Source organism: Clinocottus analis, unplaced genomic scaffold (genome assembly GCF_023055335.1).
Source record: "Clinocottus analis isolate CAN_PGR_092001 unplaced genomic scaffold, fCliAna1.0.p SCAF_17, whole genome shotgun sequence".
Taxonomy (NCBI): domain Eukaryota; kingdom Metazoa; phylum Chordata; class Actinopteri; order Perciformes; family Cottidae; genus Clinocottus; species Clinocottus analis.
In genome coordinates this window covers 9,824,769-9,846,951 of record NW_027175898.1, presented here as the reverse complement: position 1 = coordinate 9,846,951, position 22,183 = coordinate 9,824,769, and the positions used below count along the sequence as shown (strand labels likewise).

At 42.5% G+C, this 22,183-nt stretch overlaps 1 protein-coding gene across 2 annotated transcripts in view; it reads left to right on the top strand.

Annotated features, from left to right (window-relative positions):
• The window catches only part of rcan3 (regulator of calcineurin 3), a 39,340-nt gene that overhangs the window by 1,185 nt on the left and 15,972 nt on the right, over window positions 1–22,183 (top strand). The window contains exon 2 of one of the 2 annotated variants that reach the window (XM_068581006.1): window positions 364–596. In XM_068581006.1, the coding sequence (XP_068437107.1) occupies window positions 387–596 (210 nt within the window). In that variant the 5' untranslated portion in view covers window positions 364–386. Of the gene's footprint in view, window positions 1–363; window positions 597–15,045; window positions 15,370–22,183 lie in introns of those variants that run through there. The other variant, XM_068581007.1, reaches the window with a different exon arrangement.

The window sequence follows — 22,183 nt, the reverse complement described above, 5'->3', positions numbered from 1 at the left end:
CTGCAAGTAGATGTCAACATGACATCTCTGTTTTATATGTTTCATTTTTGTTTGCTTCATCTTTTGTCCTATTCATCCTTATCTCTTCTCGCCATCTTCAACTGTCACTCCGTTCTTCATCTTATTTCATTCTCCTTCCCTTTTATCCCACAACCACAATGGGGTGTCATCACGAGTTAAGTGCACCCCAGTAATCTCCACACCAATGTCTCACTATACCTCATTCTTTGAGCGCAACATCCATCCAGTACATTCACCAATATTATTACTTAACCCTTTACTTACTTGTGAGCAATGCTGCTCTTATCCTGTAATTTCCTCACTTAAGGACTAAAAAGGATTATCTTATTTTATCTTATCCAGTTGACTTCCCAAAAGGCTTCAACATGCTGCGAGAGAGCTCCAAGGTGTGGAGCAACAGCTCAGGGGCCTACAGCAGCGATCCTGAGGAGGACGAGGAAGACGAAGAGGACATGGTATTTGGGGAGACTGATCAGGACGGCATGGCGGAGGAGATGATGGATCTAAGCGACCTCCCAACGGCGCTGTTTGCATGCAATGTCCATGAAGCAGTGTTCGAAGAGGATATACACAGGGTGAGATGGAGCAAACTCACTTTCTGTGTGTGTGTGTGTGTGTGTGTGTGTGTGTGCGCGTGTGTGCGTGCGTGAGCGTGTGTGTACGTGTGCGTGTGTGTTTGAGTCATGCTGAGTGTGTCAGCGCATTCAAGATCCAAAGACTAGCAACTCATGCATGATGTCATCCACAGCTTTCAATCCTGTCATAATCTCAAGCTGCGCCGCGCATCGCTCAACCGTAAAGGCACACACAAACACACACACATGCACACCTGATGCTGTTATTTATTTGCCAATAAACATGAATGCAGGGCAGTGGAGTACAATTTGAATCATGATCCATGCTCAACCTGAATTTATGGGCCTGTGCATATCGTTTGATCATGCAGTGTGTTATTCATGCCCCACTTATACTTGTAGATGTAGCAACAGGCCTCATATAAAAGCCCACATTACAGACGTGTTCCATTTGGATATGCACACACAGGCAGTATATATTCTGTGAAGGGCCTCTCATGGATGTGGAGACTTCCACTGTCGCAGCTTTATTAGACTCCTCAGAGCGGGAACACTTGGGATCACTGGATCCTGTTTTCTGGAGGAGGATACAGAGCAAATACTTTTAATGTTCTGCCCCTCTAATCCAATTATGCTCTCCTATCATCTCTCCATCCATCCAGCTGGCATGCCTCCCTATCTTTAAGTCTCCCAGTCTTTCATTATCAGTCAAGTCTATGCATTCATCTTACCTCTAGAAGTTGTCTTTTCCACAATATTTTCCTCTTCTCTTTCTGATCACTTGGTAACTTTCTTTCTTCTCCTTTAATTGTTTTAAAATTGCCCCTGTCTCTCTCTCTCTCTCTCTCTCTCTCTCTCTCTCTCTCTCTCTCTCTCTCTCTCTCTCTCTCTCTCTCTCTTTCCCTCTCTCCCCCCCTCTATGTATATGAATGCAGAGCGGAGAGGCTAAATCTAGCGCATACACAAAATCCCTTTAAACGAATCACTCCCTGCTTTGTGAGATTGCTGTTTGTACACCCATTGCTCCCAGCGATGGAGTCCGCCGCCTCCCCTCCCTTTCCTGTTTGCCTCCTCGCTTCATTACGATTCACACTCCGCTTTTAAGTGGAAATGCCACCCACGCACCCTTCAGTCAGAGCATGTCAATAGATTGTTCTCCATACAGTTCAATTAAATGAGCCACGCTAAAAATAGAAATTTTGACATTTATTTAAACTTTCAAAATGAGAACAGAAAGGGATGAGGTACAAAATTGAAAAACGGGCAGCTTGTGATATTTTCAAAGCACAAACAGTTGCTTTAAGAGGCTGTTTTTGGCTTGTAGCAGTGTCGATTGTTTCAGCACACACATAAACATACACAACGTATTCTAAATTTGCAACATGTCTGCACTCTCCTAAACTTGACATCTTTAACCCCAGTGTCTGCATCCTCAGTACAGAGCAAGGACATGGCAACCTACATGTTTGTGTCTTTGGGCTCTTGGCTCCCTCCCAATAATGACATTACCTTCTGTTTCTGCGCTCAAAGGCCTGCATGCAGGAGGATGGGCTGTTTCTGTAATCACACTGTGCTCTTTGAGAGAGGGAGGGACAGAGAGAGAAAGACATGTGCCCCCATATTTATAAGAAGCTCTTAGCGGGCTGTGAAAGCCTGTCCTTTCTTCTGCATTAGTGAAAAGACAGTAAAACCTCGTGGCACACGTTCTCTTTTATCTGCAGTATTTTGTTCCCCCTGACCAGCTTTTCATGTAGAATGTAGAGACACCTTCAAAGTTGTTACTGTTTCTTTAGGAAGTCCAGCTCATGTCTGGTCAGATCAGCCCACCTCTCCGCTGAAATGATTGGGTTTATTATTCATTTACTCATTAAAATGAATTATCATGACTAAAACTGGGCTGTGCAACCACATTTAATGATTTGAATGATCTCTCACTGAGCTTTTATCAACGGTCTCTTAATTAAGGACCTCAAATAGGAAGGCTATTATTTTTAATTGACCTTGTGTCATTATTATAGACAAATGCAACATTTAAATTAAGTCTGGTGGCACACTTTTTATGTAATGCTACAACTCTTTAACTGTCTAAAAGCACCTCAGACAAAGATGAAAAATACATCCAGAAGGACGTCATCGTTCTATTTCTGACCAAGTCTGATATCTGTTGCATTTAAGTAGTCATTGAACCAAACGAAAAGCAAAACTTCACCTACCCAAATCAAATTGCACTCAATCTGTTCTGGGTCTCCAGGTTTCAGATTTGACTTGGATTATGCTGAGTCACTTATACCTCTCATTAGCTTTCCTTAAACTGGCCCGGGAGATGATGGACTACATTCAGCATAGGAATACAATTGACAGCGTTGCATAGAGTGAGCACAGCTGCAGCCAGCGGGGCCTTTAATTCTGACAAGATTCATCATCTACAGCCCCCACGGAAATCAAGTGTGTACAAGGAGCGAGGGAGTTGGAGACAGAGGTGTGCACGGGCAAAGTAACGAGGAAGAGTGGTTTCTGCTTGTCGAGGGAAAGGTCAGAGAAGCCATTATAAGTCGTCTCTCATAGTACCCGGTGTATTGCTGGCCTAATCAGCACAGAGCAAAGCTTTCATCGCTGCTACCGCTGCTGTCAGACTCCGCTCTCCTCAATCCATAACCAGCGCAATCAAGCAAGCAGCAGCTGCAACCTTAATACAACACCCAGCAAAATGGTTTTATCTTCGACGAGCAAACACAAATGTGTTCAGGTTGCGGCACTGTCTTCTTCAAGTATGAAAGCTTTCAGCTGAACTAAATCTATATTTTTTCATATTAACACTGGCTCAGATGATTAAGTGTAATGTGAAGGCGGGTTACTCGTGCAGCTCCTTTCAGCTCCGCGGAGCATTCAGTGTCTCTCACTTCATTGTTTTGGTTTTACAAACTGTGCCCTTTGTGTTTGGTTCACTCTCACCACTCCCATCAACCTCATTTACAGACGCAGCAGGCGGCTGCCAGGAGCTAAAAAGCTCATGTACTGTGAACACTGCCCACTATACCTGCTCAGCACTAAATGCTGACAGACAAGTTAGTGACACAGTGGAGCATTTAGCAGCTGAAATACAGGGATATTTGATTTCCATCTGTTGGGTGGCCATAAACATGACTCCAGCTGAGTTTTACTCTATTAAAGTAAAGCGACAATGTTTGCCTTCTTGCCCAATAAAATGAAATGAAGTTGACGTACTAACAGCATTCAAATAAAAAGGCTGAGTGAGTGCAGGGGGGGAATTGTCAATACTAGTGTCAATAACAAACATAATATGGATATGTCTAACACCTTATTTGGCAAATATTTAGGCATTTAATGTACTCCTCTCGTTAGAATATTATCTGTCTGTACTCAGTTTATTATAGCTGTTTTGCAATTTTTCTATTTGTAATTTGTGAGCTTATTTCATTTGTGTGATTTCTTTGTGATGTTTTGTGTGATTCACTGCTAACAAAGCTAGCACTTGTCATAGCTTCCTGGGGATATTGTGTTGTTAATGCAACAGTGAAAGTAACTGTTAATTTACCGTTGGACTAACTGTTATGTATTTTACTCTTTAACTCTCGTGGACTTGTGTGTCTTTACGAGATGAGTTTCTGTGCTGTACCTAAAGTGTGGACTTAATGTTAATCTATCACTGATGAAAGAGTTTTCTGATGTATAATCACGAGGATTGAGTTTCAAATCCTTGTCCTATTTAATAGCAACACCATCCCCCGTTATGGTAGATAATACTCAGTACACTCTTTTAATTTAAACTAGGGACTAGTTCTTGGTGGGAAATAGTTTCAATCAAAACTATATTTAGTATAGTTTATCCAAAGTAGCAAGGTCAGTGTTTCTAAAAAAATATATTATATAATTTTCAAAGTTTAAAGCACCTAAAAATAAAACTCCATTCATCTCCATTGCATTGGGCTGTAGGCAGAAAACTCAAGGACGTATATTATAAGCACATTAAACCCAAACTATTGCAGTATCCACTAGATTCAGCATATTTACTGCAGAAGCCCTACGAATATGTTTCCTTCCAGCAATGCATTAGCAGAGTAGCAGCAATGGAGTGCTGTAAGTAAGAAGTTGAACCGCTTCGGTGGACACTTCAGTCTAACGTGTTTGATAGTGTGACTCGTGTACATCAGACGATAAAGTACGACAACCCCGGAGCGAAGTGGGGCGACTAAACATCTCAGGGACTTAAGATAGCGTGATGGAGGATGTGAAAAGTGAAAGTCGGCATGCGTGTTTTTATGTGCACGCACAACCGATTGCACGCTCAGCGCGCATGCACGCGCGTGGTAGTGATATGTTTGCATGTGTCAGACTATGGCCTATATTTGGGTGTCGGCCCCGGGGTGCTGGGGGTGAACGTGAGGCAGCGGGTGCTTGGCAGGCTGAAGGTCAGACATGATGCAGTGCGGAGTGAGTGAGTGCCGCTGGCCCCTGCTCCCGCTGCGGCCCGGATATTATTCTGGTACACTGACCGGGGATGTCTCACCGACCCGGTGAGCTTGTTTTGCCTTTATTCATCAAACAGAAGAAAGGAGAGAGCAATTTAAGTCAAGCCGACAACAATGGAAAGCAGTTTGGCTGAATTGAGCTGTTGTGGCACTCAGGGCGGCAAAGTATTTGCACATTTGACAAGATGACAGTGTTTTCTTTTGCAATGACACTTTTCCCTTTTTCTGTGTGAAACTATAATGGCCCGTGTTAAATGAATACCTCAAGTCAAAGTCAGCTACGAGGTTTTTACCAGTAAAAAGTGAACCAAGCTAATAATGTGTGACTTGATTGTGTGACAAAATATCTGCAATATATATGGAACGCTAATTATTGTGTTTACAGAAAATTGTTGACTGTTTACTGCACAGGTTGAAAACATCACTGATCTTTGTGCCTGTACAGAAGGGCTGTGAATTAAACAGGAAAACGATGATAAGGTAAACGGTAAAGGCCCTGCACACCCGTGGTGAACCCACCCAGGAGGTTTCATTCTTCTGGATGCTTAGGTCTCTTCTCAGTGTGCTTGATTGGCATCTTGCTCATTTCCCTGTTTTATCTGTTAGGATGGAACAAGTTACACCTATATGTTCTAGAGGGAATCAGACCTGTTTTTTTACGTCATTTAAATTTGTTATGCGGAACACTTTGGCTGTCTGACACCGACCGCACAGTCCCATTATTAGTGTTATTAGGAACACCCGTCTTTCCCAGCTATGACAAGGCAAAGGCTGAGTCTGAAGCCTATCCCTCGTCCATCCATTCATTATTCCTTACGTAACAAGACACGGTTGTTACTCTGTAGTGAGCTGCGATTTGAGATTTTGGACACACAAGGGTCATTTTTGTGGAGCATTGCATTGTGTCAATGTGTCCATGGACACTACTTTTATTTAGTGAGTATCTTTCTTGAGTATATAGGTAGTGATGCCAGGCTTGTATGCTCTTTTTGATTTGCCGTTGTAAGGTAAATGCAGGTGTAATGAAAAACAATAATTACGGCTCTGTTGCTTTCAAGTGCAGGGCATTGTGAGTTCTTGCTCACTGGTTGTGAAACACTCAATAGAAAAGGACTATAATTATCATGTATCAGTTCCATCTTGTTTACCCTGCTAGGGCCCTTTCTCATTGGTCCATGGAGTCTGGTTCCCTCGTTTAATCACTAATTCACGTTCAACCTGGCCGCAGGTCGAATCAGCCAGAACACCTGTGACTATGTTTTTGAAAGTGTTGCAATGCCCGGTTCACAAAATATAGTTTTAGATTGGGAAAAACTCCACGTCAGCCTTCAACTGACAAGTCAAAGTCAATATCTCCCACCTGGTGGAAAAATAACTACAGACGTGTCAACAAACTAATCAATGAAAGAACAATAATTGAAGGGAACTTTTTGTTTGCATCTGGTTCTGTTCGGTCACATTCAGTCGCTGATGCGATCCAATTTGAAAGAAGTGGAGGTCATAAGTTGATCAGCAACAGGCCTATAGGCTTTGCGCAAATGTGAAGATTGCTGCATTTTCTAATTTTACATCAGTAACTATCTTTGTGGAATTTGTGATTTTTCTGTTTTGTTTCTGTCACTTTTATCCCTTTTTACACTTAATAGCTCTGTCACTTAATAGCTCCGAATAATTTAGCTCCTATTTTCTTCTTTTTAAAAGAACTTTACAGCTTCCTCACAATAAGCTACTTTTTATTTTTCTGAGTTGCTCTTCTGCATGTTTTTGTATTTGTTTTTGCAGAGACACAGTGGTATTAAAATGATCTCTTGGACACATTGTAATATAATTACCTCGTAATTTAGAAACATCCAAGTCTATTTTGTCCTATTGTACTTTCTCGACCTCAAACATTACCAGATGTATTTAAAGATCCTTCTATCCTCGTCATGATAAATTAGTTTGATTTAATAGTTTTTCTTCATTCTAAGATACTCACTCACACAGTTCCACTCCCACACCGTCAGCCTTACAGCTTCAAGGAAATAGATTTTTCCTCTTTGATCTGTGATCACGATTGGTTTTGTGTATGGTTGCTTTGATAAAAGAGACGGCTCATCTTGCCACAGGACTCATCTTACCCCGCCCTCTCCTACTACACATGGGCTGATTATGAATCTATAAGATTTAGCATGCCTCGTAAGCTGCTGTGTTTTTTGTTCTTAGTCGTGCTCTGGTGAGTCTATTTAAATCCAGATTATTTTCTGGTTCAATCAGTCTAAAAAAAGAATTGTTATGTGGGCGTTTTCAAGAATAGCAGCTCTCAAATACAACAACAGCACATGATCTCATATTTGACTGAAGTATAAATGGAGTCCCATGAATTTAGGCTTAACTGCAATCAGTCCATGACGTAGAAAATGTTCTGTACATAATTGCTTTTCGGTGCTGAAATAAACCCAAAGGTTTTTTTTTTTTCTTTACAGATTCTGTTGGACTGCATTGTACGCCTGAAAGTGGTTACTTGTGCAAAGAAACGTTTATCTTTACTGCATCCTACTGTAGCTCTAGTTAGCTTGAATCCTCCCTTTTTTCTCCCTTTCTTTTAACTTCCTGTTTACTTCCAGAGCTTTATTGACATTTCAGTGTTGTGAGGCTCCTGAGTTTGTTCCCCTGTGAGGCCGCTTCTTGGAGTTATTTATGAGGACAGAGAGGCGGGGAGAGCGGCATCCAAATCAATTCCTGCCGGTTGTCATTTACAGAAAAGGACTATTGACAGACTGTTCCTCTGCACCTGTCTTTCGCTGTTGTTACTTTACTGGAAAACGGAAATACAAGTGTGTATGTGACATCTCTCCATCCCCGCCCCCCAATTCAATTTGGTTTTCTTCGCTTCTTGTTTGTTCTTGTTTTTCTTTTGATCCTTCATTTGTCATTTCTCCCACGAGTGCTTTGTCTCCCTGTCATTTAAGTTTGTCTTTGTGTCCAACTCCCTTTCTTTGCCTATCACTGTCTCGATCATGTTGCTTATTGATGAGCTACACCCAAGTCATTGCCATCTGGGGCTGTGTGTGGCAACATGTCCCTGTGATTTGTACAGTTTGAGCATCTGTTGCACCGGTGGTAAGTGGGTTCTCTAAAAGAATACATGAACGTTATTGCATAACTCTGTCTCCCTTTTCATTTAGCTTGCTTATGAATCATTCATTAAAGTTTGCATCCTTACACTAATTGTTCGTATCATTTAAAATGAGTGAAAGAATAGAGAGCTCTCTCGATCCTTGTATATCGTTTGCGTTTCCTTTATTGTTTGCCTGGAAATCAGGAAATGGCATCCACTTCTTCTCAGAGCACTGTGTTGTGTCCCAAGCTCTGTCCCAAGTCACCATGGGCCCGTCCCCGCCGCCTCTTTTTTTTTTCTTTCTTTTTTGTTGTGTCTGGTATTCAGTGGCGATGCCAGCACGCGGGTCAGAGAGTCTGCCCAACCAATCCAAAGATTTGACCTGATTTCAAAGCAAAGCAATCAGTGGAACCATCGGCACGTGTCGCTTGGCGCTTCCTCGTCCATCCCCCTTCCTCTCCCTCTCTCTCTGTCCCGCTCACACGGCTATGTGGCAGCTCATCTCTGCAGCTCCTAAGCTGCTGGACTGGGTTAAAACACTGAACAGCTGCTGGTGTCCCACCAGATGTGGGCTGTGCACCAGAAACATACTATGCTGTCATCTCCCATGTTTGTGATGCGGTTTGTAAAAGCACTCTGTACACAAAGCAGCTGGTGTTATTTTGTTCATTTACTTGTTTACATACGATACGTTATCAAAAGGTATTCTCACACACGACCAAAACCACAGTCGGAAGTGCCTCTGGTGCCGCCTAAACTGCTGGATTGCATATCGGTGAGTACGCGAGTCTATGCACTGATCCGATATCACTTTATAATATCATTTATAAGCTCATTTTCTCTTCACAGGAAGAACAACAACACGTGCCACTCGCTAGCCAATCTGAACATCCGGCACAATCGGTTCTGCACATGTGTAAACTAGTACTACACACACTCTTGTGCAGCCATTTTTTTCTCTGATGAAGTCACATTTTGAACAACTAATCTGTGTGGAAATTAGAGGGAGGAGGACTAGTTAATGTGGCTATTAGCAGCCGGTGGGCATCACAGTCCTGCTCGACTAAATGATGTAACCAGCGGCTGACTTACGCAGGTGGGACTCAGTTACATTATGAAGCGCTCAGGCTTCATTCAGTAAAAATGGTTATTAGGCGAAGATAAATTACGATGACATTCAGAAGCTCTTCCTCAGTGTGTATCGTTATTTCTGTGCCACGACTGTATAATGCATAGACCCCCCCCGACTTTGCCTCTGATTGGTTCTGACCCTAAGAATGATCCAACTAAAAATAACTCAAACTAGTACAACTTTGGAAAATAACACCATGTGATAACGTAGTCATCGTCTGGATGTGTTTTTCGTGGAGGAACATTGGACAGTCTACCTGGACAGTTACTCCTTTTTGTTCACGAGGAGAAAGAAAGTTACAGTCACAGTCGGCCTCTGGGAGACAGACAACTCCCAGAGGCCGAGTCTGACTTTCTTGATGAATGCTTGATTGCCAGAAGTCGTGTAAAACTTATCTGTCAAGATTTAGTTTTTCCTCCAAATCACTAAACACTGCAGCAGCCACATTCTCTCCCTCACATCCTGTCAGCTCGTCTGCAAGATTCAAACTACCAGATAAAAAACATTTTGGAGTGCTTTAAAGGAGTGTTGATCGCGGCTAATGTGCTCATCAGCTACATTTGATGGCTGCTGTCTGCTCCTCAGGTCACGCTGTCCTTTGCATCTGATATATCCTCTCTTTTTTTCTCTCTCTCTCTCTCTCTCATTCTCTCTCTCTCACTACTTTTATTCCCTCCGTGTCACCCTGCCTCCTTGTGCTTCTCGCCCGCTCTTTCTCACCTACACTCTGTAGATCTGTCTCTCTGCCCTGTAGACACTCTTTTATCCTCCCATCCCTCTGTCTCCCCCTGGCTCCCTGCGCCTGTACTTGGCTGCTTGCTTTATAAATAGCTTGGCCTAGATTACAGCAGCTGCATTGGCGCTGGCACCGGGGGTTGGGTTGGCTGGGCCAAGAGAGGTAGCCTGGTGTAACAAGAGGTTGGCAGTGAATGGATGGTGTGTGCGCGCGTGCGTGTATGTAAAGATCATATTGGTAGTGCACCCAGAGCCTGCAGTCTTCATTCCTGTCTTTATTCTGCTGTTACATCACACACACACACACACACACACACACACACACACACACACACACACACACACACACACACACATCTCATATCGCCTCATATTTTTACGCATTTCTATTTTGGGTGAAATTTCCAGATGTTTACGCACCAATACATTACTTTTTTCATGTTTTTATTTGTCCTTGTGTTTATGAGTTGGATTGTTTGGTTTGTGCGTCAATGTGCGTTATGAGCATGCGTATATCCACCCACCCTGATGATCCACTGCCCTGATTTTTTCCCTCCTGCTCCTCTGCAGAGCTCTACTTCAGAATACAAATTCTGCTCGTCAGTGAGTCTGAGACACAGTGTGTCACCCTTTGAGCGTCTCTGCTGCCTCAGTGCCGCCTCCTCCTCTTCTCGTCTCTTTTAAAGTACATCATGCAAATTCCAGACCCTGCCATATGTATTAATGTAGCCTCTATGTACAGTACATTCATTTATTTTTACCGCCATGTAAAGAAACAGAGGCTAAATTAAAAAGGCAAATCCCATTTCCATTTCCTAAATACAACAACATCTTTTGCTTTTTATGTGCACGGTGCAACACACTTTAAAGCCATAAGAATATGCAACTTTGCGGCGTCTTTCCCGTCAAATTTAGCTCCAGTTTTTAACTAAAACATCTGGTTTGTCCATAAAGGGACAGTTTTCTTGCCGAGAGTTAGATAAGATGTAACGTAAGCTTTCGAGGTGCTGGTTGCAAGATGTATCCAGTATTTGTAAAAGCTTAGCTGCTGCTGCCTCAGATATACAGATGAGCGAGTGAGTGGTATCAATCTTCTCCTCTCTCACAACAAAGATACATATACAGTATGTACACACATTCTAAACACATCTATTTATTCCAGACAAAAATACCAATTTGAATCAGTGTCATCCTAAAATAATTGTTGCTATTAAAGTGAAACCCCTACTGATACTGATATTAACACGTCTTACAAGGTGACCGCATTCAAACGGTTCTAACCATCCGCATTTTGGAAAAAAATGAGCGGTCGCTCTTCTCACCTTTAAATCCTTCATTGAAACAGATAAAGAATGAGTTTTATTTTCTGACATGGGGTCTTGTTCCTGACCGCCAGATCTAATGGTGGGAATTGTGAATGAGGAGGAGTAGGAGAGCTGCAGAGGGAGGCCAGAGAGGAAGAAAAGTGCTTCATCAGCCACAGTGATCCATTCTACTTATCAATAGTGACAAAAGGGATCAGAGGAGCGCTTTGATAATCAAAAACATTTCAGGACACATCCAATGAACTGTACCGTACGGCAGCGGTTCCAAACCTTTTTATTCTCACACGTCCGCCCAACTGTCACGCTCATAAATTGATATTAATGTGGACGTTGCTTAAAGGTGCTTTCTACGAGATTGGGAGCATTTCTATTGCCACTCTCACCCGCTCTAAAATGGCGACGGCTGAGCTTGCAGCTAACGATAAAATGACTTTCAGGTCTTCTGACCACTCAAAGCACTTTACTCTACATGTCGATATTAACCCATTCACACACACACACACACACACACACACACACACACACACACACACACACACACACAGTGTGTGGAGTTTACATATCTCACCAAGGACCCTGCTCTACCTCTGAGCCACCTCCAAAATAATGCTGAGGGTGATTGGAAGGGCGTGTGCTCGCCTCCTGCATTCTGCAACCTGTGGCGTTTGCTCACATGCCCAAACATGCACTAAAAGCTCATATAAATGTGGATAATAGTCAAATATTTCTTTTCATACTGTTGAATTGTCATTGTTCAGGTCAGGTTGTTCCATTTGTACTACAAGCACTTGAGGTAGCAGAAGCTGTATGTTTTAATAATGTAGTATTTGGTTTTAGCTCTAACTCCATTTGTTCATAATCTTTAGCAATGTCAGCCATTTATCCATAGGCTTTAGCTATTTCAACAAGTTTGAGCTGTTTTAAGCATTTATACATTACTTTTTGCTTACTATTTCAACCATTTTTCTATTGTCTTTGGTATATTTCAGTCATCGAGATCTATTAACATGAAGCGTAATTTACTTTAATCTGACTCTTATGACTCCTGCGCTCGCTTGTTAACTAGTTTTTTGCACCTTTAGCCAGCGCCGTTCAAAAGTCAGGCAGAGGTGTGAGCAAGCTAGCTTGTTATTGTGACAGTGAGTTTATTGAAAGACCACTATGACACTAGTTTGTAAACAAAACATATGGACAAATGTTTTTATTAAACTATATTCTTTTTTAAATGAACTTAGCATCACCACAATCTTTCTACATACCTCATGCAACTGCAGTTCCCCTGGTCACAAGTCCTCTGGATTCACTGCTAAACCGCGCAGCTGTAGGCTGTAGCGCTTGAGTAGAACAAGGTTGGACTTGATTAAACTAGTCCGGACTAAAGGGAAGGTTAAGTAAAGGCAGGATGGCTCTGAGTGAAGCACCTGCTCGGCTGAAGTTTCCGTCAGTAAGACAGTGAATCTCTGCCACCTTCTGTTGACCCAAGTCTTTGTAAATAGAGGCAACTGAAAAGAGAATTTTTCAACAGGCCCTAAATAAATGATCACAGCGTTTGGCGAGCGAAGGCTACATTAGATTCCAGAAAAACAGAGTGGATTTAAAAGAAAAGGCGGCACAGATGCTCTGCTTTATCACTTCTGAGCTCGTGATTAATGAGCTGTGGGGGTGATTTTGAAATAATATTGAAACCTGCCAAGTAACATCTTCTCTAGTGCCTTCTCTTGCTATCGTGACTTGAAAGAATAAAACAGACTCACTCCCAGCACATGAAGCAGCTGACGATGCAGTTCAGGCTCCGGCCTACATGTTTGAGTGTCTGATATTGGGCGTTTTTTGGCACTAACAGCCGGATTTTTCCAGACTGGGGGACTGACTGATGCTGTCTGGTGGAGGAATGTCACAGTCATCCTCACATTTCTCACTAATGTTCTCCGTATGCACGGCGTGGACAATGCCTGACACACACAGACATAAATAGCCCTCACCGCCAAGAGCCTTAATATTAATAGCTTATAGGGGACTTAGCTGTCTCGGCCGGCCAGGCAATTATTATTATGAAACGAAGGGACGGAGAAAGGTGGTCTGAGTGATGGAAAAAAGACAAGGTTTATTATGCAATGGCGTAATAAACCTTGTCTTTGATTGGTCTTCAGCTGAGATGGAAACTCACACTGTATCCCCGCAATGAAGAGGAAGGGGAGCTGCGGCAGCGGTGGGTGGTACAGTCAGATGCTTTATTGTGAGTGATAACGAGCTATGGTACAGTTAATCTCCAATCAACTAGTCAGCACTAAACGTAGCCGCACAGCTCACGGAGAAGTTCTTTTCAAGTTTTCGCATTTGTGTCTTCCCGGGCTCCACAAGGCATTCACCCTTAAGACTCTGATGTCCAAAATAGATCTCTGTAAATGTTTTGTTAACTGCATGTAGGGAGACAACAGCTTTGGCACGAAACTCATCAGCGTGACTGTCATGTAACAATGTTGTTTGTCTGTTATTCTTAGGCCATGAAGCCACATACCATGTCAACTGAAGGCAGCATGTTACTCTAGAGAGCATGCAGCTGACAGGCGAGGTTATGTAATCGTGCTTTGAGACGGAAAGAAAAGTGATAACAAAAATGCAAAACTGGATTTTACGCTATATTTGTAGTAAAACAGCTTTTCAAATATAGCGCTGATATGATTGCACTTTGATATTAAAGAGTATGCTACAGCTGTGAATCATGCGTGCTGCTTGTATAATGTTGATAATACTCAGATGATAGACACAACATCTTTTGACCTCTTTGTGACCCCTAAAACAAAGCAACATACTTCTGAACTATACTAAAGACACGTGTCCTGAAGTTGTGAGCTGATCATGTTTAATCAAAGAGTCATTTCTCCTACAAATAGTGTTTCGTTTGACTGCTTTTTTTTAACACTGAAATCGATAAAACAGCAGTGAATCACAAAAATATTTTGTTAATCAATAGATTGTTAAAGCTATGTATTAATACAAATACCAAAACATGTTCAGCTTCTCAAAAAAAAAGAAAAACTGAATAATTTAAAAACAAATTGACAGATTTAGTGGTAACAATATAAATGTGTTGTTGCATTTCTACAAATGTATGCCCTTGCAATGTGCAGTTTTTGGTGTGACTGATTTAACGTGATGGTGATTTTTGAATCTGTATGTTGTAATAGGTTGTATCAAATATAACTATTGCCTCCACAGTCTCTGACAGAGCATTAAAACATATATCGCAGGGCTTTTACATAAGACTGTATATGTTCCTGGTATTATGCCCAGCCCCTGTGGTGATATGTCCATTGTACTGTATGTAAGAGCATCATTCAAAGGCTATGAAAGGTACTAAGAGGCTCTCAGGCTGACACAGATGATGGTGTAACTTGATGTACAGTTTGGCTGTTTCGTTTTTCAAACCGCTTGTGACAACATGTTTCTCCTCCAGCAGCACGGTGAACATAACAACACACGAAAATACAAGAAAAAGCGGAATAAACCGGACCGTGAATTCTGCAGTGCCCCCTGCGCGCGGATCGTCGAGCGCTGTAGTGGCGTAAAACACGACCGAACGTGAGGATGGTAATGACGTCAATGTGGAGCCAGGGGGGGGAGGGCAGGAGAGCGAGAGAGCGAGCGAGCGAGAGAGAGAGAGAGAGTTGTGCGGCTGCTGCAGCATCACTATCGGCAGCGTCAGTGCGGCGAGGAGTCCAGCAGCAACTCTCTCAGCTGATAAAACCGAACGGAACAGTCTGGACTTAACCTCAAGTTTTTGGAGGAAGAACCCGGCACACTCTTCAAATTCAACCTGCAGCCCGAGAGGAGGAGGAGGAGCAGGGGAAAGACTTTCACTCCGTTCCGTTTTTGTATTTCTTCCTCCTCACCACGAAAGGGAATGCCATCGATAAATATGAAACTGGAGATGGTGACCATCATCGCCTGCGAAGTAGACATCGAGGTGTTTACCTCAGACAAAATGCAGGTACGGTTTGCGGCACAAGAAAAAGAAATACGGAAAACGAACGTTGCAGCTGATCCTGACGGTTGTACCCTTGTGGCGTGGTTGTGCAGCATCTTGCTCGGGACCGACTGCATGCTGCCCTCTCACTGAATGCATGTCTTGGTGACGTTGAATGCAGCCTCTCAGGCGAGGGCTTTTTTATCAATGGGAGCCGCAGTTCACGTCTCGCGTCGCGCGCTCACGGCCCAGTTGATTGACGCTTGAAGAATTGCATAAATGGTTAGACATGGCAAGAATGGGACACAGTCACACAGACACACAGACAAAAGAAGATCTTCAATGCACCATTTGTTGTACCATTGTGTAAGTTTTTGAGCATGAGGTGTTGGGAGGTGACGCGTAAGTTGAATGGGAGGGTGTGATGGATGGAATTGTCCATTCAAGGCACATGCAGGGAAAGAAACGATGCGGTCTCAGACGCAATGATGGACAGACTCTCTTCCCCCACTCTTTATGGCCGCTTGCTCCTTATTCCAGCAGCATTGCAGGTGCACAAGGTTAGGTGGGATGCCGAAACACAACGAGCCAATGAAAAATGTCATCCCATAAATGCTAACATCATGGAGTATGATTAATCCGTCCATGATAGTCTGAATGGCTTTGATTGGTGCCAGAAGGAATAAAAATGCAATGTCGGCTTTTGCATCTGTGCTGAGTAAACATTGACTCAACTGGAAGTACATTAAGGTATAAACTCCATAAACTCAGTGCTGACTGCAACACTCCCTCCACTCATATTTTATTGACTTGTCCTAAGGGCAGGTACAGGTATTCAATACGCAGCCTGTCAGTCACGGAGCAGGAAACAGTCACACTTAAATGTGTTCAAAGTGAGCCTGGGGGACCCCACCTTTGACACTGACACCTGCCAGTTTTGGGTCTTAAAAGGCCACACAGATGGTCTGCCAAAGCGCGGCTCACCCACTAAACCCTTTGGAAATTCCATGTCAGAATATATTCCCTCACCTGCTGGTCGCTCGTCTGATTTGACTCATCACCAAACAGACAGGGAGTAACACAGGATGGGGAAAGATTTAAACCGCGGTATAGCGCAGCTCAGGAATACAAAGACTACGATTGTGGCTGAATTCAGAGATTTCCTGCATCCAAAAGCTGCAGTCGCAGGTTTTGAACAGCCCACCCTCATGCCCACAGCAACTTTCGCAACCAAAATTCATCACTTTTTTGCAAGTATATGTGCATGATTACTAACCATAGCTGTCTAGGGATGTGTGGCTATGTGAAATATCCTTCTTTTTGTGTCTGCCATGGCATGAATGGCACGTAAATACGGCATGCGATTGTAATGTGATGTTACTGACAAATACCCTGCATATATATGGGCATAACAAACGGGCCTCTGACCCACCCCTGTGGTCTGCGTCTCCCCAGCGAAGCCAAGCAGCTGCTGCTCCCAAATCTCATTAGACTTTCTAACCACTGCAGACCAGTCAAGGTGAAAGACACCAATGTGTCACCCTGCAGTTGTCCTTTAATTACAGGATAGCGGTCATAATCTTTAAGATTACCAAGGGGCTCTGGGTGAAAGCAAAATAGCTGTCTGTGAAACCTCACAGAGATTTTGATGGCGCAGGATCTCAGTGAATGCCTCTTTCTTTACAACAGTAGTTCTATCATGTGGCAAGAGGGGGGGGACTCTGATCACACACTATTTATTTATTTGTGATTTACTTATGTTATTGAACTCTGAGATCAGACATCTTCCCCAGACAAGCTTGACACAGGCAGGCAGGACAGTGTGATCACAGCGCAGTGTTCACTAAAGCTTCCTGTCAAGCGGCTCTTATCAGCCCACCTCTCCCAGATCCACCCAAAGAAAACGGGGTCTTTACACAATTAAAAGAGCAGACAGAGGGTTGACTTTCGAATGGCACAAAGAACACCACTAATCCCGGTTTCTGGCACACAGGGAGTGATGGAGAGCGCCGGGAGAGAGGGCAGATTAAAGCTGGACACGTGTGGAAAGGCCTCTGATTGAGCTCACCTCCCTGTCAGCGTCCCCTTGGTTTTTATTAATACATCCAAATCTGAAAAGGAGAAAACTGCAATCTCAAGGCTCCTGTTTTGTAGCAAAGCACTCAAGATGAACAAATATGTGGATTGCTGCTATATATAGACCTTCCACGGAACGATTAGACAATGGCAGAGGTGCTTAAATGGGTGATATGAAGAAAATAAGTGAATGATGGGTTTTTAATCAGATGCTGTGCGACTGGCTGTGGTGGTTTGGAGCCATTGTTTTGACACGAATGAAATGGCTTGCTTTGGCTCCATCCCAGCTGGTTACATCATTAATGAGCCAAACACAGAGGCTGTGGACAGAGCAGGTTGTTGTTGCAATCGTGGCAGAGCTGGTGGTACAGTGGGCTTTCATACCAAAGTGCTTTGTATTTATTTTGGAGGAAACAAAAGGACTATTGTTGCTGTGAGGTTTAGCGAGGCCAGAGCTGTAGGCAGACGCTGTAGTATGTGCATGTTCGTCACGGCACTATTGTTACCTGGAAAATGTAGCAGCATCAGCAGATGATAGCACAGGACACATGGTGAAGGTCATAGCATGTTGGCAGGCAGTGAATGCATTACAGAGCACAGAGCGTGACGCAAGGCTTTACAGTTACCTTGTATTCTCAATTGTCTAATGTATTTATTTATTTACTTGCTTGTCAGTGTGATAGTTGCCTATTCATTTGTTTTTGTTTTTAATATATGCATAAATATTTAATTAGTCTGTTGACCTGCTCTTTCTCTTGATAAGTGCCTCTCTGGCTGCAGTCTGTCACTGAATTAAATGTGTTTTAATTAGGACGCATTGGGAAAAAACAGCACTTTGACATGATAACACACACTATTACAGAGAAACATGTTATAACACTGGAGAATGGCAGCACTGCAAGCCACAACGGACAGCTGTTCTCAACTTAAGCCTGCTCTCCCACACACAGACGGCTGTATAACACTGACACAGTCACACACTCAACAGTCACACACTCCAACCACAACAGTGAGTCAGCGGACTCACAGACCTACAGACAAACACCTCTGTCAGCAAACACATATAACTCATAGCTAAGGACGCCTGGAGAAGTTTCCGTCCACCCGGGTCACTTTCCATCTGCCCTCTGTCTAGCTGTCCCCTGTGTCGTATGTCTCTTCTCAGGCTTTACCGTCACAGAAGTTATGATTGTAATGAGGAAGGAGGAGAGATTGTTATGACTAATCGGCTATTTGCAGTTGTTGAGGTTTTGCTGACGTCCGTGTGATGTTTTTATTCTTTCGCTCTGTCTCTTTTGATAGACGCCCTTTCATTATGTGCTGTCACTCCTTGGAATGTATGACATATTTTGAGCATTCGAGCAACAAAGGAAGGGAGAAAATATTGTATCATTGTGTCGTTTACTGTGACTCGTTATCAGTTGTGGAATATTTCAAACCATTTCTCGTCTGGCTGAATGTATGGCTTTGGAGAGCGTAAAGGTTTAATGGATCTATATCTTTTTTCGTTGATCTGCAGATTACTTTCTCAATTTATCGTTTGGCATGTACAAATTGTGAATTATGGCCATTACAACTTCCTATAGCCCATGGTGACGTCTTCAAATTTATGTTATTTTTTTCCTAACCATTGGTCCAAAACCAAAAAAGTTGTGGGTATCATTTTTGCTTGGAAAATTACTTCAAGATAAATTAGTTAACAACATTTTTGTTGATTCGTTTGCTGCAGATTGATTTAAATGTTTCCTCTCTTGAGCAGACATTTGGAATATGTTATAATTCAATTTAAGTATCAGGCAAGTCCTTGACAGGTTTATTACCTGTCTCAATGGACTGACTTGATCTCCTATTATCAATGGGTGGCCATTTATTTAGTAACCCGTTCTCTCTGCAGTGTTTTATTATTTAGCGAAAGGACAACAACAGACCTCTCACTCCCGGCTCATCAAACATAAATCAGGCCTGAATTTTAATATGATCCAGGGCCAGCATTTCAAAACACTGTTGTGATGACCAGTTGTAGAGGTGAAGGCAGGAGGCAGAGGAGCAGAAGCAGGACAGACAGGATGGATGTAGACGCTGACGGTATCGTGTTCTGTGCCGGTAGGAAACCAGATCGGCAGCTTGGCAAGGTTGAGCGATCCAGGGCCCGAGCAGTGGGCTCAGGTGTGCCTGCTCCCCCAGTCTGGCCACTAGGCAGGTGGAGATGGGCAGCTCACATTGGCCTGAAACCTTAGAGAAGGGCCGGGGCTCAAGTGTCAGCTAAAGGTTAGCTGCTGAGTCGTTACGGTGACGTAGAACAAAGGGCAGTCTCCTGGGTACGGTGTCAGGTTACCATGTTTTCAAGACGACACGACGATGATGTGATCAGATTAGAACCAAAAAAAAAAAAAAAAAAGGACTCTCGATGGACAACAATTTAATCGCCAAGGAAAAAGACATGGAAAACACCAACACACAAGGATTGGCCTCGTTATTGAATTTTCTGGTTGAACATCATTTTCGTGTCAGAATTTCCAAAACAGTTTCCATTCCAACACAAACAAGTCTTGAAAGACAGGACAGTTTTTCATGTTTATGCCAAACTAATTACCTCGAAGAATAGAATAGGGATTCAGACTGCTGAGTTCACAGCATACTGCAAGCTAAAGGCAAACTATATTTATGGTTTAAAGCATTGTTTGCTTTTTTAACAACATAAAAAAGTGCTGAAACAATAGGTCAAATAATCAATCCACAAAGAAATTCCTCTACTGCAATTTTGGTAACTGATCAATCATTCAATTAAGTAGTTCATCAAGCAGGAATGATTGTTTTCCACCTATAATAACATGATCATTACATTCTCAGTGTTATTAATAGTAGACAAATCAACATGAGATCTATATCTAGATTCAACCTCCAGGCAGTGGTGGAAGAAGTATTCACATGTTTGATTAAAAGAAAACGTGTAGAAAGTAAAAGTCCTGCATTCAAAATAGAACTTCAATAAAATTACTATTATCCAAATGTTTGATTTAATTTGAAGCACCAAAAGTAAAAGTACTCTTCAATGCAACGTTTTCAGTTTCAGAATCATATATATTGAGTTTATTTATGAATGCATAAATGTACATGTTATCATAATGTTACATCTGGAAAAGGTAGGGCAAATTTGGACTACTCCATGTATGGCTGGCTAATTGTATATACAGTAACGAATTTGTTAATTATATTTTTAAAATCATTGTATTTTGAAAAGTAACTAACAAAAGCTTTGAAATATATGCAGTACATTGAAAAGTACAAACCCTAACAAAAAATGGAAATACTCAAGTACCTTAAACTTATACTTCACCTTCCTTTACTGCATATATATATATATATATATATATATATATATATATATATATATATATATATATATATATATATATATATATATATAATCCATCCATCAATATATTGAAACACAACATGCATGACACTTCGCCAGCTGTGCAGCCATGCTCCCAGCTTTGCTCCCGCAGAGCAGTGGTGAGTAGAGAGAGAGCTCATTGGTCTGTGCTGTGGTGGCCTAAGGTAAGAGCTGAAGCATCTCTTCGCCACTTTATGTAATGTTGTGTAACTCTTTGGATTACTGTCGGCTCCAAAGTGTGTGAATCTGCGAGGGGGACTGTGTGGACACACTTGCATGTTAAGAGAGTGTGACAATGTGACTGCATGTGTTGGTTCAACCGAGGACTAAGTGCTGCTGACTAGGAAAAGCCCCAGCCTCAATTGAAACCGTAACTACCAGATTGGTGGTAATAGGATTAATGTGTCCCATCATGCTGTAAACTGATTTCAATCTCCCCGGCGTGGACACACTGTCCCCGAGGGAGCCGCAGTGTAGTGCCGCGGCGGCGGCCCTTGTCAATACGGCTCCCAGCTCGAGCTATCGATCCCGCTTTTAGTAACACTTGCCCCATTGACATGCCTCCCCAGCCCTCACAATTCGCACAAACACTTTTAATCATAAGTTGTTTTTGTTGTTTTGCAATACTGAGGATTTTCTGCTATGCTAATACTAATAGCTGCTTTGACAGAAGCCGTGTTTGTCTGTGTATCGCGAGTGTTGGGTCACGACACACACGCAACCTCTGAGTTTATCCACTGAAACACATTACCTCATCCAAAGGACTCAGCAAGCCAACTGTAGGTCTTTCCTCTCTGGCAAGTATAGAGACGACAGCGGTGCAACGTCACTGAGACTATGAAGGCTATACATGCCAAAAGCACACTTATATTACAGATTAAGAAGGGTAAATACTCTGATTGTTCCAAACTATTTAAATAAATCTGGAGGTCTTCTGAGGCAATAAAATGCCAGGCACTTTAAATACATAAGCAGATTTGAATTAATTTTACTATAATTTGCCGCAATCCAAACACACTTCCAACTAAAGGTGCACTCGAGACACATCCTACAATCTTTCAAAAATTAAAATGAATGCACTCAGTAGGTAGTCAATGGCAGTGTAAAACAAGCAATAAAAGCTGTTTTGAGAAAGTGTGAGTGATCGCAACCACAGGAGGTCCTCGAGCATAACTCGGGATATGAAGTATTATGAAGTTTGCGGCGGCAGAATCCGTGCTTAGCTGTGGAAACAACCGGCTGTGCAGACGCACTTCCTCATGCAAACAGGGAACCAATCACATTAGTCTCCGGGCAGAGATAACAAAGGTTGAAGAAATGGCCCTTTCAAGCTTTTACAGAAAGGAATTGTGAAGCTGTGACAAA